Source organism: Galeopterus variegatus, unplaced genomic scaffold (assembly GCF_000696425.1).
Source record: "Galeopterus variegatus unplaced genomic scaffold, G_variegatus-3.0.2 Scaffold5732, whole genome shotgun sequence".
NCBI lineage: Eukaryota > Metazoa > Chordata > Mammalia > Dermoptera > Cynocephalidae > Galeopterus > Galeopterus variegatus.
This window is the reverse complement of record NW_007731843.1, coordinates 84,614-98,905: the sequence shown is the minus strand read 5'-3', so window position 1 is coordinate 98,905 and position 14,292 is coordinate 84,614. Positions and strand designations below refer to the sequence as shown.

The window sequence follows — 14,292 nt, the reverse complement described above, 5'->3', positions numbered from 1 at the left end:
CGCTCAGCCAGTGAGCGGGAACCAGTCTCCACATGGGATCCGAACCCTCGGCGGGAGCGCCGCTGCGCTCCCAAGCGGCGCACTCTCCAGTGTGCCACCGGGCCGGCCCATTCTTTCAGATTTTCTAAAAAAAACGTTTCTTCAGTGTCCTCTGGCTTCCAGTATGGCTATTGTGAATTTCTATGACATTTTGGTTTCTGATCTTTTGTATTTGACCTATTTCTCCCTCTTTCTGGAAGTTTGTATCTGCTTTCTTCCTAGTGTTCTTAAGTTTCATGGTGATGTGGTTTGAAATTTTCATGCATGGTACTGGGATCCTGTCAATTCTAGGAACTTCTGTATTTTAGTTCTGGGAAAAGTTCATGAATGATTTTGTTATAGATTTTCTGCCTTCCTGTATTCTGTGTTATCTCATTCTGGAATTCCTATTCAGTATTCACCAAGTGTTGAGTTAGATTCCACTATTTAACAGCCACTATTCTAGGAATCTGGGATATTTCAGTGATTAAATCAGTTTATAAAAAGAAAAATCCCTGCCCCAGTGGACCTTACATTTTAGTGAGAGGAGATCAGACAATAAGCAATAAACATTATTAATAAGTAAATTATATTGTATGTTAGAAGGTTTGTATGAATGTGTTTATAATATGTATTTTTCAAGCAACATTCAGCTGCATGGGTGTGGGTATAGAGTGGGTAGATAGATTTTACCAGGTGAGTATAAGGGGGCAAGAGGAGGTGAGGGAATGTGTAAGAGAGTGATGATAATGATGGACCTAGAACTTAATATGGATAAAGAGGGTTAAGAGGACATCCAGGAAGACATCAAGGCACAGCGGAAAGATGGAATCAATGGGTTGGAGGTACCAGTGGAGTTGAAGGATTGTGGGAGTTGGGGTCTAGAGAGGGAATGAGCTGGGAAGTTCAGGAATCATGGTTAGAGAGAGGATACATGGAGCTAAACTGTATAGGGATTGCAATTATCTAATGATGCGTTTAGTGTATGGCTGTGGGAGTGAGTGGCTGAGGGCAAGAAGGGACAGATGGCAAGATTCTTGGAGGAGAGGTGTTCTAGAAACTGAGAGATCAGTTATAGGACAGATCCTCTATTTAGATGTATTTTGAATTTGTCAAAAATCAAGACAGGAATAGTCTTGAGGGAGTGCGAGTCAGGAGCTAAAATGGTGAAGGAGGAGTGGATTGATCACAGTAACGACAGGTAAGCAATACAGTTGTCCCTTGGTATCCACAGGGCATTGGTTCCAGGACCCACCATGGATACCAAAATCCATGGATGTTCAAGTCCCTGATATAAAATGGTGTAGTATTTGCATATAACCTATGCACATCTTCCCATATACTTTAAATCATCTCTAGATTGCTTATAATACCTAACACAATGTAAATGCTGTGTAAATAGTTGTTATACTATACTGTTTAGGGAATAATGACAAGAAGAAAAGTCTTTACATATTCAATACAGGTGCAACCATCATTTTTTTCCCCTAAATATTTTCAATAACCGTGGTTGCAGATGTGGAACCTGTAGATATGGAGGACTGACTATATAATTTGAAGAAGTGAGATTAAGAACCAGCTTGTAGGGAGTATGGAGGGAGAACTGTTAGGCAACAATAAGGAAAGCAAGAGGACACCTATTCCATCTTCAAGCTCAGTGGTAGGAGGCTGTGGAAGGACAAAACAGCTAGTGGTTCAGAGGGCTGCAGAAGAGCCTGGATTCTTAGGGGAGAGCAAGTTTCTTTCTTTTTTTTTTTTTTTAAAAAAAGATGACCGGTAAGGGGATCTTAACCCTTGACTTGGTGTTGTCAGCACCACGCTCAGCCAGTGAGCCAACCGGCCATCCCTATATGGGATCCGAACCCGTGGCCTTGGTGTTATCAGCACCGCACTCTCCCGAGTGAGCCACGGGCCGGCCCGGGGAGAGCAAGTTTCTATTACAGACTAAGGTAAAGGAAATCTTCAGAGAAGAGATTAAGGATGGAGGGGGTTTTGCCAGTGATGGACTGATTATTCCAGAGGGTACAGTGGAAGAGTTTCAGGTGTTGGGAAAGTTAGGAGATGAAGGTTAGTGGTTGTACAGAGCCTTGTGGGGAAGAGTGCAGGAGAGAAAGGATGATTCTTTTCCAGATAGATATACATAGGAATGATGGGGATATTAGACCTGGTTCCCTCAAGGCAGATAGTGCTGGTGGCCCTGTGTGTGTCAAAAGAGCAAAGGTGCCTGGGAAGCGTGGATTTAGTCCTTGTGCAGAGCTCACCCTTTCCTTATTGAAGGAGTGGCAAACTTAGACTTAGTGCTAAGGCTTCTCCTTGACCCCTATTGAAGGAGTTGAGGACAGTTGGGGAAACCACCTGTATATTTCTAGTTTTTTTGTGTGTGTGTGTACAGAAAGTTTTCTAAATAAGAATGTTTAAAACCTCTCTCTGAAACTAAACAAAACTAACTGCTCATGGAATTTTCCACTTTTAATAAAACAAAAAAGTGTACTGTTGCATAAACACACACAAATAGTTAAAACCTGGCTATTTTTATTGGGAGAGACCTGGTCCTGGGGCTTGTTGCAGATAACTTATCTCTAGCACCTAGAACACTGTGTGTCTTATAGTAGGCACTCAAGAAAATAGTTCCTGAATGAATGAATGATTTATGTGACCAATACAGTGAGGATCTATCTGCCTTATTCTAGGATGTGGCCATTGGTCCAAGCCTCTGCTTCATTTGAGAGACTGGATCTTGCTGATGAATCTTTATTTCTGCTTTAGATTAGAAAACTGAAGCTGCAGTTAGAGGAAGAACGGCAGAAGTGCTCCAGGAATGATGGCACAGCGGGTGACCTGATGGGACTACAGAACGGCTCAGACTTGCAGTTCATTGAAATGCAGAGTAGGTACTAGGGGACAGGCCAGTCCTGGTTGATTTTATACAGGCCGTTTCCCAGGAGTGGGAGTGTGAGCAGGCTGCTGGAGTCTTAACTACCTGACACTGTCCTTTCCCACATTCACGTGTCATCTTTAAGCTCCCATGCAGCACCTTTCCGTATTGCATTTTTTTCCTGTGGAATTTATTTTGGATAATTGGAGGAATGTGTTTGGAAGTAACTCACACTAATATTGAGTAGTTTCAGAATTTTCCTAGAAGTATTCTTATTAACCCCAATTGATCTCTATTAGATGGACTTTAAAACAAGCCTACAAAGTAAAATCTAGTCTATTCAGTTTACCCAAATTATTTTAGTTTTTCTCCCTTTCTACTTTTGACCCCGTATTAGTTTTAAATAGCTACTGTATTCATACCAACTCCCGTAGTAGGAAGATTTTAGCAGCAATTTGTATAGTTAGCCTTTTTTACTGATGATTCACAGATGGGGAAACTTATTTTTCCAATTTGAATAGTGACTTTTCTGGTAACTGATTTTAAAATTTTGGTTATCCCATGGCCTTTTCATCTAAATATTCTGAGTTAGGCTGAATAGAAAAGACTTCTTGGATTAAGGCTTGTTAATACTAATTTTTGAGGTTAGTATTACTTCCTCTGTTGGATATCAATTAGGACCCTTCTGATGTTTCCTGGTGAGTATTTTGTTCTGGAATGTTATTTTGGTATGGAGGGTAGATGAAGACAGGGACATGACAAGAGGGAGGCTGACTAGTTAGGAAGCTATGATGGTGAGCCTGAACCAGTAAAATGGCTGTCAACCGTCTTAGAGAGAGGGCAGAGGATAAATTTGAGAGATTGGCCAAAAGTAGCAAATTCAAAAGGAGTCATATTGAGGGGGGCTGGGCTGGCATTTATCTGTGAATGCTTCCTAGAGCAGGTAGGTGTTGTAGAGTTGCTATTTGCAGAAGGTAGGGTAAAGTACCCAGGGTGGAGGTGTAGAAGAAAGTTTGCAAGCAGGATTGTGAGAAGGCTGGGCCTGGTAAAGAAAAACAGCCAGTTGTTCTCCTGGACCAGAAGGCCAGGAGAGGAGCCTGGGCAACTCTTGGTCCTAGACAGTGCCTTGGTGCTGGAGACCAGCTCCAGTCAAGTTGTGGGTACCTGAAAAGGGAGAGGGAGGGTCGGTGAAAATAACAAACACAGACAGAGACCTCAGTGCATCAATATGCATGTTCTCTCTCTGCCAGCTGTCAGCATGTTGCAGCTGGAGCACAGTAGAGCATGAGACAATGCCTTTTATTTAGATTTTTCTCTGTAGGGGGGTTTTGGGGTACTATTTTTATTGTATCAGCAAGCTTAAATCAATAGTCCAAAAAAGCAGGGAGGAAACTTTTTTAGAGGTCAGCACGTCTTATGTGATCAACTCGTGCTTCTATTTCCCGGAATCAGGTTTATCAGATTCAAACCATCCCTTTATTGTCTTAAAGTTATCTTGTGACCTTTCTCTGTAGCAAACTGTGATTAAGATCCACCCTGTTACCAAATGTAAAAAGAACAGCGGATATTTGAGCAGCATTATCATGCACATTTTAAGGTTATGCATTTGCTGTGGCCCTGTAATCTTGATCTAAATGTTAAAGTGTCCTTGTACACAGCACCATCCTTCACAAAACCAATTATACTCTCTTATTTTTCTAAGATCTAATTTTGCAGGTTTAATAATTTTACAGCATATATTTTTATCGCAACACTTGATTCTTAATGATTTATTTAAAACTGGATACCACCAAGTAAAGGGGGTTCTACAGTTTTGTTCCCATATACTTAATTTGTCCCAATCATATAATTTCTCATTAGTGCCAAACATTCTCTTGCCATTAATATAACCTCCAGTAAATGATGTTTGCCAACTCACATTAGGCTGCAGCTCAAATTTAGTCATGAGTGGTGCTTTTGGAACATATGTTGGTGTGGTCAATTTATCACAAGGGGATAATTTTAAATTGTCCAATTTACTCGGATCCTTCTGTGGGAATGTTTAGTTCAATGACTGCATAATTATTTGTGGTATTTTTATAATCTTTTAGGAATTTAGAGAACTGCCACGCTAACGAAAATATTGAAAGAGAAGGCAAAAGCCACAAAGCCAAGGCAGGTAGCCCTTCTGGTTGCAGCAAGTGCTCGTAGCTGTGGCCTTGCCAGCAGCTCTCCCTCCAGCGGCCCTGCCAGCTCGGAGAGGGCAGCCCAAGCTGACTCCTTTAGGACCCTGCCATGGCATGGACCACGCCACCTTGGCTGTTACACAGTGTTTGGAATGGGATTTCAAAATGATCATGAAATGACTGAGGCAAGAGACTTACACTTTTGAAGACATTAAGGAATGAGTGGTTTGGAGAGTGAGAAGGAAGCAGCACATTTTGGTAATCAAGAGATTACTGGGGATAACAATTAAAAATAAGACCCTGAAGCTTCTGTTTTAGAGCTCAGGAATAGGATTGTTTCTCTTTATTATCAGATGTGGTTTTTGGGGAGATGGGTTTATATCCTCTTTGCTTTTAAGGTGGCAATAACTGTCCAATTAGAAAAATCTCTTGCACTGAAGATTATATTGGTGGTTGTAACCTTGGTCATGTGGAAATGTAGAAAAGTTCTTAAGTTAGGTAATTTGAATATTTCCTTTGGTAGGTTAGATTTGGTTTATCTGCTGCAAGCCTTATGATTCTATAATCATTACAGAGTGATTTTTTTGTTGAATTCGGGTTCCTAGAGGGATTTTTTTTTATCTCCCCCATTATTTCTAAACTTCTCATTTTAAGCAATTTACTTCTTAGGTGTACTTTTAATGATTTAGAGCTCTACCTATAATACATGATCACAACATGTTATTGAAAAGCTTTTATTTCAGCAAATATTTTTAAAGCACACACTATGTGTGAAGCACTTGGCTAGGTCAGAGAGAGATTTAAGAGAGCTAAGACAGAGCCGTTCTCCTTACATACACATTCAATAATATTTAAAAATCGTGTCATAAAGAATGCAAAGAAAATGCAACAAGGGAAGGAGAACTTACAGTTACTAAGAGTCACGGAGGAGGTGAAAACTGAGCATGGAGTCAAAGGTTGGTTAAGACTGAAATGAGGGGTGGGGTGAAAGTGCACTCGAGATGTAGGAGAGAAGCAAACCTGGGAGGGGAAGGTACAGGGCTGGGGTCAGGAAACCAGAGGGCCCAGTCCCATAGGCATTGGAGGCTCCATGGGCCACAAGGCTGCAGATAAGGTTGGCAGGGCTCCTTTCTCAAAGCTCTGCTCACATACATCATGGGGTGAAAAAATGAATTTTCTTCTAACTTTTGATCCAAGGGATACTGTTGCAACATAAGTGCTAGAGTTTCTTGTAGTATATATTATAGTCCAGAACCTGGGCTGCTGGAGATACCATGGTTGCTGTGTGTGCATTTGTGTTTTGTAGTCTTAGACTGCACAGTTCTCTCTGCTGCAGAGAGCTTACTGCCTGATCGTTCACACCTTCATCTTTGAGAGATGAAGATAACTCACTATTATTTTGTTCTAGGAGATGCCAACAGACAAATTAGTGAATACAAATTTAAGCTTTCAAAAGCAGAACAGGATATAACCACCTTGGAGCAAAGTGTAAGTACTACTTCTTTTTTTTTTTTTTTTTGTTTTTTGTCTTTTTCCGTGTCTGGCAACGGATCGCAACCCTCAGTGTTGCCCCCGTACCGGACCGGGGACCGGCAACGGGATTGCAACCCTTGGTGTTGCCCCCGTGCCTCGCTCAGCCAGTGAGCGGGAACCGGTCTGTATGTGGGATCCGAACCCTCGGGCGGGAGCGCCGCCGCACTTCCCAAGCGGCGCACTTATCCAGTGCGCCACCGGGCCGGCCCTGTAAGTACTACTTCTTTTTTTTTTTTTTTGTCTTTTGTCTTTTTCCGTGTCTGGCAACGGATCGCAACCCTCAGTGTTGCCCCCGTACCGGACCGGGGACCGGCAACGGGATTGCAACCCTTGGTGTTGCCCCCGTGCCTCGCTCAGCCAGTGAGCGGGAACCGGTCTGTATGTGGGATCCGAACCCTCGGGCGGGAGCGCCGCCGCACTTCCCAAGCGGCGCACTTATCCAGTGCGCCACCGGGCCGGCCCTGTAAGTACTACTTCTGTATGATACCACGTGATTTAAATTTCCTTTAAAACACATGTGCTTCCTACATCTAAGTGGCTAACCCCATGAGTGCCTGGGTTTCTGTGGGCTGCCTTTGTAGTTGGATCTCTATAAAAGCTCTATATTAAAATAGAAAAGCCAGCAGAGAGCACCTAGCAACAGCCTTCTGTTTTCTCTAAAATTATAGGAAACTGTAGGTATAATTGTTTTTTGTAGGTATTTCAAGAGAACTCAAGATCGGAGTTTACAACAAAATCCCTTAGTGTACGTGGCAAAAAGTCTAAAAAGTTTTCCATTCAGTGGGTCTCCAATGATGTTACTTTGGCACTTTAACAGTATGGTCAATCATAAAACTTAACATGGGAAATTGGCCCTATGACTCTACAGCTGTAATCCTCTCTGGGAACACTTCTTGATTTATAAATAGCAGTTCTTAGAGGTCCTATGACTCACCCTAAGGGGACTTGTTAGTGTTAGATTACTTGGAATTTGTAATGACAATGTATTTCCATCGTGGCTACCAAAAAGTGGTGGCTTCTAGTGCTGGATATGATAGTCCTGTGTTCTCATATTTATAGATTAGCCGGCTTGAGGGACAGGTGCTGAGATATAAAACTGCTGCCGAGAATGCTGAGAAAGTAGAAGATGAACTGAAAGCAGAAAAGAGGAAGCTACAACGAGAGGTATTTATTTTAATATGCTTCTTGGAGAAGACATTCTTAAAAAGAAAAAATCTTTTGGAAATGAGTTCTTTGCTACGTAAGAAATTTAATACTGGCTCAAATCTTACGGTAACAGCAGTGGAGTCATTTAGTCATTTGGGTTGGTTTTTGACTAGCACAGTAACTGCCATTTACTTTTATGTCTTGGTGATTTAGGCAATAAGCAAGAAGATAGTTTTTCCTTTTGTTTCACATCAGGTCTTTTTCTCCAACTTCTCTATATCCTTTCTGTGATATAAACAAATAAAAAAGTAGACCATAGGGATCCCGTGCAAGGCCATCACAATTAGCAGTGCTTCCATTTCCCAGAAGGTTGTAAAGAAAATAGCACTGGGTTTTGTTTCTGACCATGTGAAGTGACTGTGCTCTTCCTGTCTCCAGTTACGCACAGCACTGGACAAGATTGAGGAGATGGAGATGACCAACAGCCACCTGGCCAAGAGGCTGGAGAAGATGAAGGCCAATAGGACAGCACTTCTGGCCCAGCAGTAGGAGGCCACCCTTCCACCCGGGTACTGCTCTGTGGGGCCCTGCCCGAGTGACTGACACAAACCCCTTTTTGTCCGTTGACACAAACACCTTTCAGTACTGTTTGAGTTTTGTCATTAAAACAGCTACCTTTGTATTTTATAATTTATGAAAGAATGAAGCAATTTTGAATCTTCATGATTGAACACTTTGGATTTTGTTTGTAGTTTGATTCTAGACTAAGAACTGGTCCCTGCTGTTTTTGTTTTTTATTTCCATAATTCTAGAATCATGTTTACTCAGCATTTCCCCCCAGCTGCCTCAGTGACTGGGCACTCAGTGGCCTTGGCACAGGTTCTGGAGGACGGCGATTCTGTGCGTGCTCACTGAGATACTTGCTGGAGACCTCAGAAAACACAAGTGCCTTCTTCATGGTGCAATTCAGACTTCCGTGATCTCCAGTGGTCAAAAGACATTTACCCTTAATATCAGATAGCATTTATATTTTAGTGCAGAAACAAGTTCACAGGTAAGGAGTTTATGTTTCACTCAGATTTATGTTTGGAGGAAAAAGCCTTTTTTTGTAAAATATTTAAATTTATATAAGAAAATGTTAGAAAAAGATACAGGGATTGTATATAAGACTTGCATTATTGCACGGGGCAGGGGAAGTGCAAGGCCTGATACTTAGGGTCCTTATTCCCCACTATCAGCTGTGCTGTACCTTGTAAAGTATTTCATCTGCTGCTTATTTGTGGAATGAAACCTCAGACAAGCCCAAAGGGGAGGGGGTGGCGGGGCAGGGCAGGCAGGTGGGGAATCTGCCTGCAGATCCTATTAAACACACCCTTTTGCCAACCACAATTGGCTACTGACATGTTCATTTTGCTACATGAGCTTTTAAAACAAATCATGGCAACCATGTCCCTCCTATCTATCTCACCCCTCTTTTTTTCTCTCCTTCTCAAGGAAAAATAACCTGGATTACAGGCCTTTTTCTATTAAGAACTTTAGTTTCATGTTTAAAGGTATGCAGTTCGAGGTTGTTTTTTTTTTAAAATCATTGAGTACAGTCACTTTACAGAATTTGTGATTCTCTTTTGCTCTCAGAACCAAGGTGGTTTTATAGAAATGATACTACTGTATCTTCAAAGTGTTTACACAGAAAATATATTAGGGAAAATCTAATCAATCAAGTCATATCACATAATAAAACTAAACTGGAAACTAGATAATAAAGTTAACTCAAAAGTGAATAAAATATCTCATAATTGTTCCCTTGTTTAGAGTAAGTGTAAAATATGGAAACCAATCTCCTGAATTCAGATGACTTTCTATAGATTTTCTTTCTAATAGTAACAATCATTGTGTGATTGGGAGTGGGCGAGAGGGTGTTCTGAAATGGAGATTTATCCTAGAATTCCCCAGCTGGAACCAAACACAGTGTGTGGTCCAGATCTTGAGGCCTAGGAAACCCTTCTTCCTCTCCACTCAAGGTCATTCGGCCTGTGCCCTCCTGGGCTCATGGAACCTCAGTTCTGTTGGAAACTGACCTTGCCCGCTTTGTTGTACAACAAAAATGTCTCTTCCATTCTGTGGTCCCAGTCTTTTCCAAATGAAGTGGCTCCATTTCTTTAAGATAAGATATTGAGTATTGTTCTTCCCCTCTGAACGTTCTTCATTGAATCTGGTAATCTGGATTTTACCTTAAAACCATAGGCATTCTTTCTCTCTATGCTGAATGCTCAATTTCTATTAATGCAGGCTAATAATAAGGTAGTTTATTTTGGCACTTACAGTTTAAGTTTGTATTTTTATATCCTTCAAACAAGAATGCCTAGAAATGTCTTTATCTTAAGCTGATAATATTCACAGCTGTTAACAAGTGGGCTAATTTAAAAACTCCTACTTACTAGTTATAGACTGGATAAGGACTTTTTTCTTCCCTCAAGTTTTTTCCTTAACGAATTAATTAGCTTTGGTTACTGAAGACACTAATAGATTAGCAGTTCAAACTTTCTCCATAGTCAGTGTCATCGGAGCCCCTTTATATATTCAGGACCTCTTTTAAGAGGCATCTGAATTGACATATATCACCAGATATTAGAAATGTACCAGAATACAGAAAGAATCAAATCAGAGCATGATCTAGGCTTTTTTAGAATTTTTAAAAAATTTTAACAATTACTTGTGCATATTTGTGGGTACAGTGTGCTGTTTCAATACATGCCTTTTTAGAATTCTCAATGGTGCTTATACACCACCTTACCAGATCCCCAGGCTTTCAAATTTCTTTTGGGATTCTTCAGCACAACCAGGTATATAATACATGAAAATCGATCTACAACAGCTTTCAGGTATAACGAAATTAAATAAGAAATCACATCAGAACACATCCGACTATTTATAGCCAATCCACCAAGCATGAAGGAGTGCTTCTAGTCAGAAGGCAAATGGGAGTCTTAAGTCCTACCAACAACATCAGGATACAAAGACCAACACACCTCAGAATCCATAAATGACCATATTTAACACCTCTCAAAGACCTTGTATAGATCGGGCAGGTTAGCAAGTTGCAGGATATTTCCATCTTCTGTGAAACGTTTAGGAGGCAGAAGGTGTGAGCGGAAGGCTTTATAGACAATGTGTTCCACAGTCCACTTCCAGGAGTTTGAAGTGGAGCCAGGCACCTCACTCTGGAAAACATGTTAGATGTCATAAGCCTCCTTGTTTGCACTGCAGTGTATACTGGCTTCCTGGCTGATGGGCTTAGAAAGTCTTGGTGGCTTGTAATGGTCTGTATTATCTAATTCTTGTGAAGCAGTTTCTGTAGGGCAGCCTCTTAGGGATCCCACAGGCCAGAACGCATGACATGAGGTTTTTAAGGGGGAAAGAAGAAGCCACTGTCTTCCAGGGAAGCTTCATTTCCATTCAGGAAGAATACGTTTATTGTAGCAGGATCTAACATAATGTCTCATCCTGACTGACGCTGGGCTGACAAGAGTAGGAAGTATGCAACTCACCACTAAATTTGGGGGTCTTAAAGTAGCCCTGTTTTCCACAAAGCTCCATAGGTAAGAAATGAAAATAGAAGTGATTACTTTGTCTCATTATTCTCCTACTTCTAAGCTTTAACTGTCTCATATATACAAGAAAATGTTCTCATCTGTCCTTCCTTTCCTTGAGGTAAATTTTTTAAATCAAATGAGATATCCACTGGAGTGAGAAGTTCCCTAGGGGCTTTGGCCAGCAAGACCTAGGACCAAATCTCTGCTCTACCACCTCCACACTCTGGGAAGCCCTGAGCAGCAGCTGTCCTCCACCTTCCTCATCTGTGAAACGGGAGCACACCACTTCACCTCAGAGGCTGTAAGCAATCACTGAGGGGGTTACGCATTTAAGTGGCTACCCTTTGATTCTTATACTGTTTCAACCCCCTCTCCCCCCTTGTCACCTGACTGGAAAAAGTGACAATGAAACATTAGGAACCCAGGCCTTTTTTCTGTCAAGTTGACTTACAGGAGGAGTTATACAGCCTTGTTTTCCTGGCAAGGCAGTGGTCAGATGTCAAGTAAGGCAAAAGCTGAGAGAGACGGGGGAGAATGACCCGGAATCTGAAGACTTTGGCTAAACACTTAAGGGCTAACAGTAGGAGATATGGAGCCAGCAGCCTTGGACAATCTAACTCAGCCTCCCATTTCTCACTGTAATGGCTTGTGTTTTTACATTTGACAGTTTCTGAGCTCTTGCTGGAGGTATATTCTAGACCAGCAGAAAGAAAGAAAACCCATAAAAAAAGCTGACCGTTGTATATGAACCTTGTTATATACAGTGAAAACCCAGGATTTTTAGAGATGGGCAAATTTCATCTCCTAAGATTGTATGAGGGCCTGTCCCAGTCCTGAGGTGCCAATGTATACCACCATAGTACCTGCTGGCTTGAGAGGGTGGACTCCTCAGATATGTACTGCTTCCGGACGGAGTAAAACATAGCACATTCTTTACTGAGGCTTTCAAAACATTCCTTTTCTTCATCCCAATTCACCTGGTCCAAAGAATTCAATACCTCAAGATAGGTAAAGCTTTAAACGCATTTTCATTTCTAAATGAAGATCATAGAGTATTTAAAGCTAAAGAACTAAACATGACTTTTTAAGCATTAAAGCTGTAAACTGGACGGCTCTATACTGGGGGGATGAGGGAACTTTGGTTGTTCTAACCTTGCTATCTTTATCATTCCAAATGAAGGTAGGTCACGTGCCCTCTCCCTCCAGCACACATGCGCACATACCCGCATGCTTAGTATTTGCTGACCACTTACCTCTGTGGCTAGTCGAAGAATGAAGATAGGCAGTCCCTCCAAAGGGGGCACATAGTTGTCAATTAGAAGGGGTAATCCAATCAGGTTCCCTTTCTGCTTGTAGAAAAATGGCCAGGACAGGGGACAAGAAATAATGTTGTTACACTTTAATGTAAATAAATTCCGTTTCTCCAGTGCTTCCCCAGGCCTTTTCCTCATTACCTGCCACTCTGGGGGATCAGGTATTTGACTGGGCAGGGCACTGGGGGCAGATAAGTTAAGCACTTAAGAAGAGGGTTTTCATCCTGATACACAGCAGAACAACCTTTTCTTTGGATCTGCTCACCAAACAAAGAATACATGAAGACGGAAAGCCCCAGAGGTCAAGGGGCAAAAAGAAGGAAGAGGGGAGCAAGTGGCATGATCTCAGTTACTAAGGCCTGCAGGGACCGTGGGATTCAGCTCTCCCTCATGTCTGCGTCCGTCACCTTGGGAACAGGAGTGGGCATGAATGGATGACGGTACAATTGCGTAACCTAGAAACGCAAACGGGGAGTGGAGAGCGTATCACATACGTTACATGCTGCTTCTGAGGAGGGCCACCCTTCTGGTTTTAATCTTGGAGCTTAATTCTTATCTGAAGAATATAACAGGTATAAGAATGGCTGTCACACCTCATCAATTTCCAAAGAGAAATAGTCAGCAAGCATTTCAGCCTTCTTCTTCAGAAATTCAACAATGTATTCAGCAAGTCCTTCTTTGGGACCATCTTCCTCTGTCCAGCCGCTCTCGGGACTATCTAAGGCAAGCATGGCAAGGTCGAAGAGAGGTGCTGGCTCCTAGGAAGGAGCAAGAGCATTAAGGAGCAAGTGTTAACAGGGCATCCAAATGAAGCCTGAATTCACACAAAACTTCTACCAAAATAGCCACAAAACCATTATCAGAATAGCAAGTGAGAAACCACAAATGTTAATTAAATTACCTGTTTTCCCCAAAGAAAATGCCAGAACAATTGACAACAATGTACTTGAATTTATAGGACATTCTACTCAACAAGATCAGAGTACATTCTTAGTACACATGGGATATTTACCAACATGGACCATCTTTTGGGTCATAAAACAAGTCTCAAGTATAAAAGATTCAAGTATGTTCTTTGAAACTAAACACAATTCTAAATAACCTGTGGGTCAAAGAAGAAATCAAAAGAGAAATTAGAAAGTGTTTTAAACTGAATGGAAACAAAATTTGTGGGAAGCTACAAAAGCAGTAATAGGGGAAATCTGTAGCACTTCACACCATATTAGAAAAGAAGAAAGGACTCAAAATCAGTGACCTCAGTTTCCTCCTTAAGAAATGTGAATCAGAAGGCAAATTAAACCACAATAGGTACAAGAAAAGAAATAATAAAGATCAGAGTAGATATCAATGAAATAGAAAACATAAAAACAAAAGAAAAATCTATGAAACCAAAAGTCAGTTCTTTGAGAAGACCAATAAAATTGATAAGCTTCTAGCTAGACTAATCACACTAAAAAGAGACGACTTACATTACCAATATTAGGAACGAAAGAGGTTACATCACAGATCTGTAGGTACCAAAAGGATAAGAATTTTTAAAAAGCTTTATGCCAATAAATTTGAAAACTTAGATAAGATGGCCAAATTTCTTGAAAGATACAAAATACCAAAGCTCATCCAAGAAAAAATAACCTGAATAGTTCTCTGAG

The 14,292-nt window shown here is 41.2% G+C and overlaps 2 protein-coding genes across 4 annotated transcripts in view; one reads left to right on the top strand and one right to left on the bottom strand.

The window, feature by feature from the left end:
* LRRFIP2 (leucine rich repeat (in FLII) interacting protein 2) overlaps positions 1–8,473 on the top strand; it is a gene marked incomplete at its 5' end in the record, with an annotated part of 49,668 nt that extends 41,195 nt beyond the window's left edge. The window contains 4 exons of the mRNA XM_008589895.1: positions 2,785–2,905; positions 6,467–6,546; positions 7,651–7,755; positions 8,176–8,473. Coding sequence (XP_008588117.1) covers positions 2,785–2,905; positions 6,467–6,546; positions 7,651–7,755; positions 8,176–8,286 — 417 coding nt within the window. The remainder of the gene's footprint in view (positions 1–2,784; positions 2,906–6,466; positions 6,547–7,650; positions 7,756–8,175) is intronic.
* Positions 4,238–14,292, bottom strand: part of MLH1 (mutL homolog 1) — a 48,676-nt gene continuing 38,621 nt past the window's right edge. The window contains exons 16-20 of one of the 3 annotated variants that reach the window (XM_008589893.1): positions 13,237–13,401; positions 12,584–12,676; positions 12,194–12,307; positions 10,767–10,958; positions 4,238–4,429 (exon numbers count right to left, since the gene is read on the bottom strand). In XM_008589893.1, the coding sequence (XP_008588115.1) occupies positions 10,791–10,958; positions 12,194–12,307; positions 12,584–12,676; positions 13,237–13,401 (540 nt within the window). In that variant the 3' untranslated portion in view covers positions 4,238–4,429; positions 10,767–10,790. Of the gene's footprint in view, positions 4,430–10,647; positions 10,959–12,193; positions 12,365–12,583; positions 12,677–13,236; positions 13,402–14,292 lie in introns of those variants that run through there. The other 2 variants (XM_008589892.1, XM_008589894.1) reach the window with 2 other exon arrangements.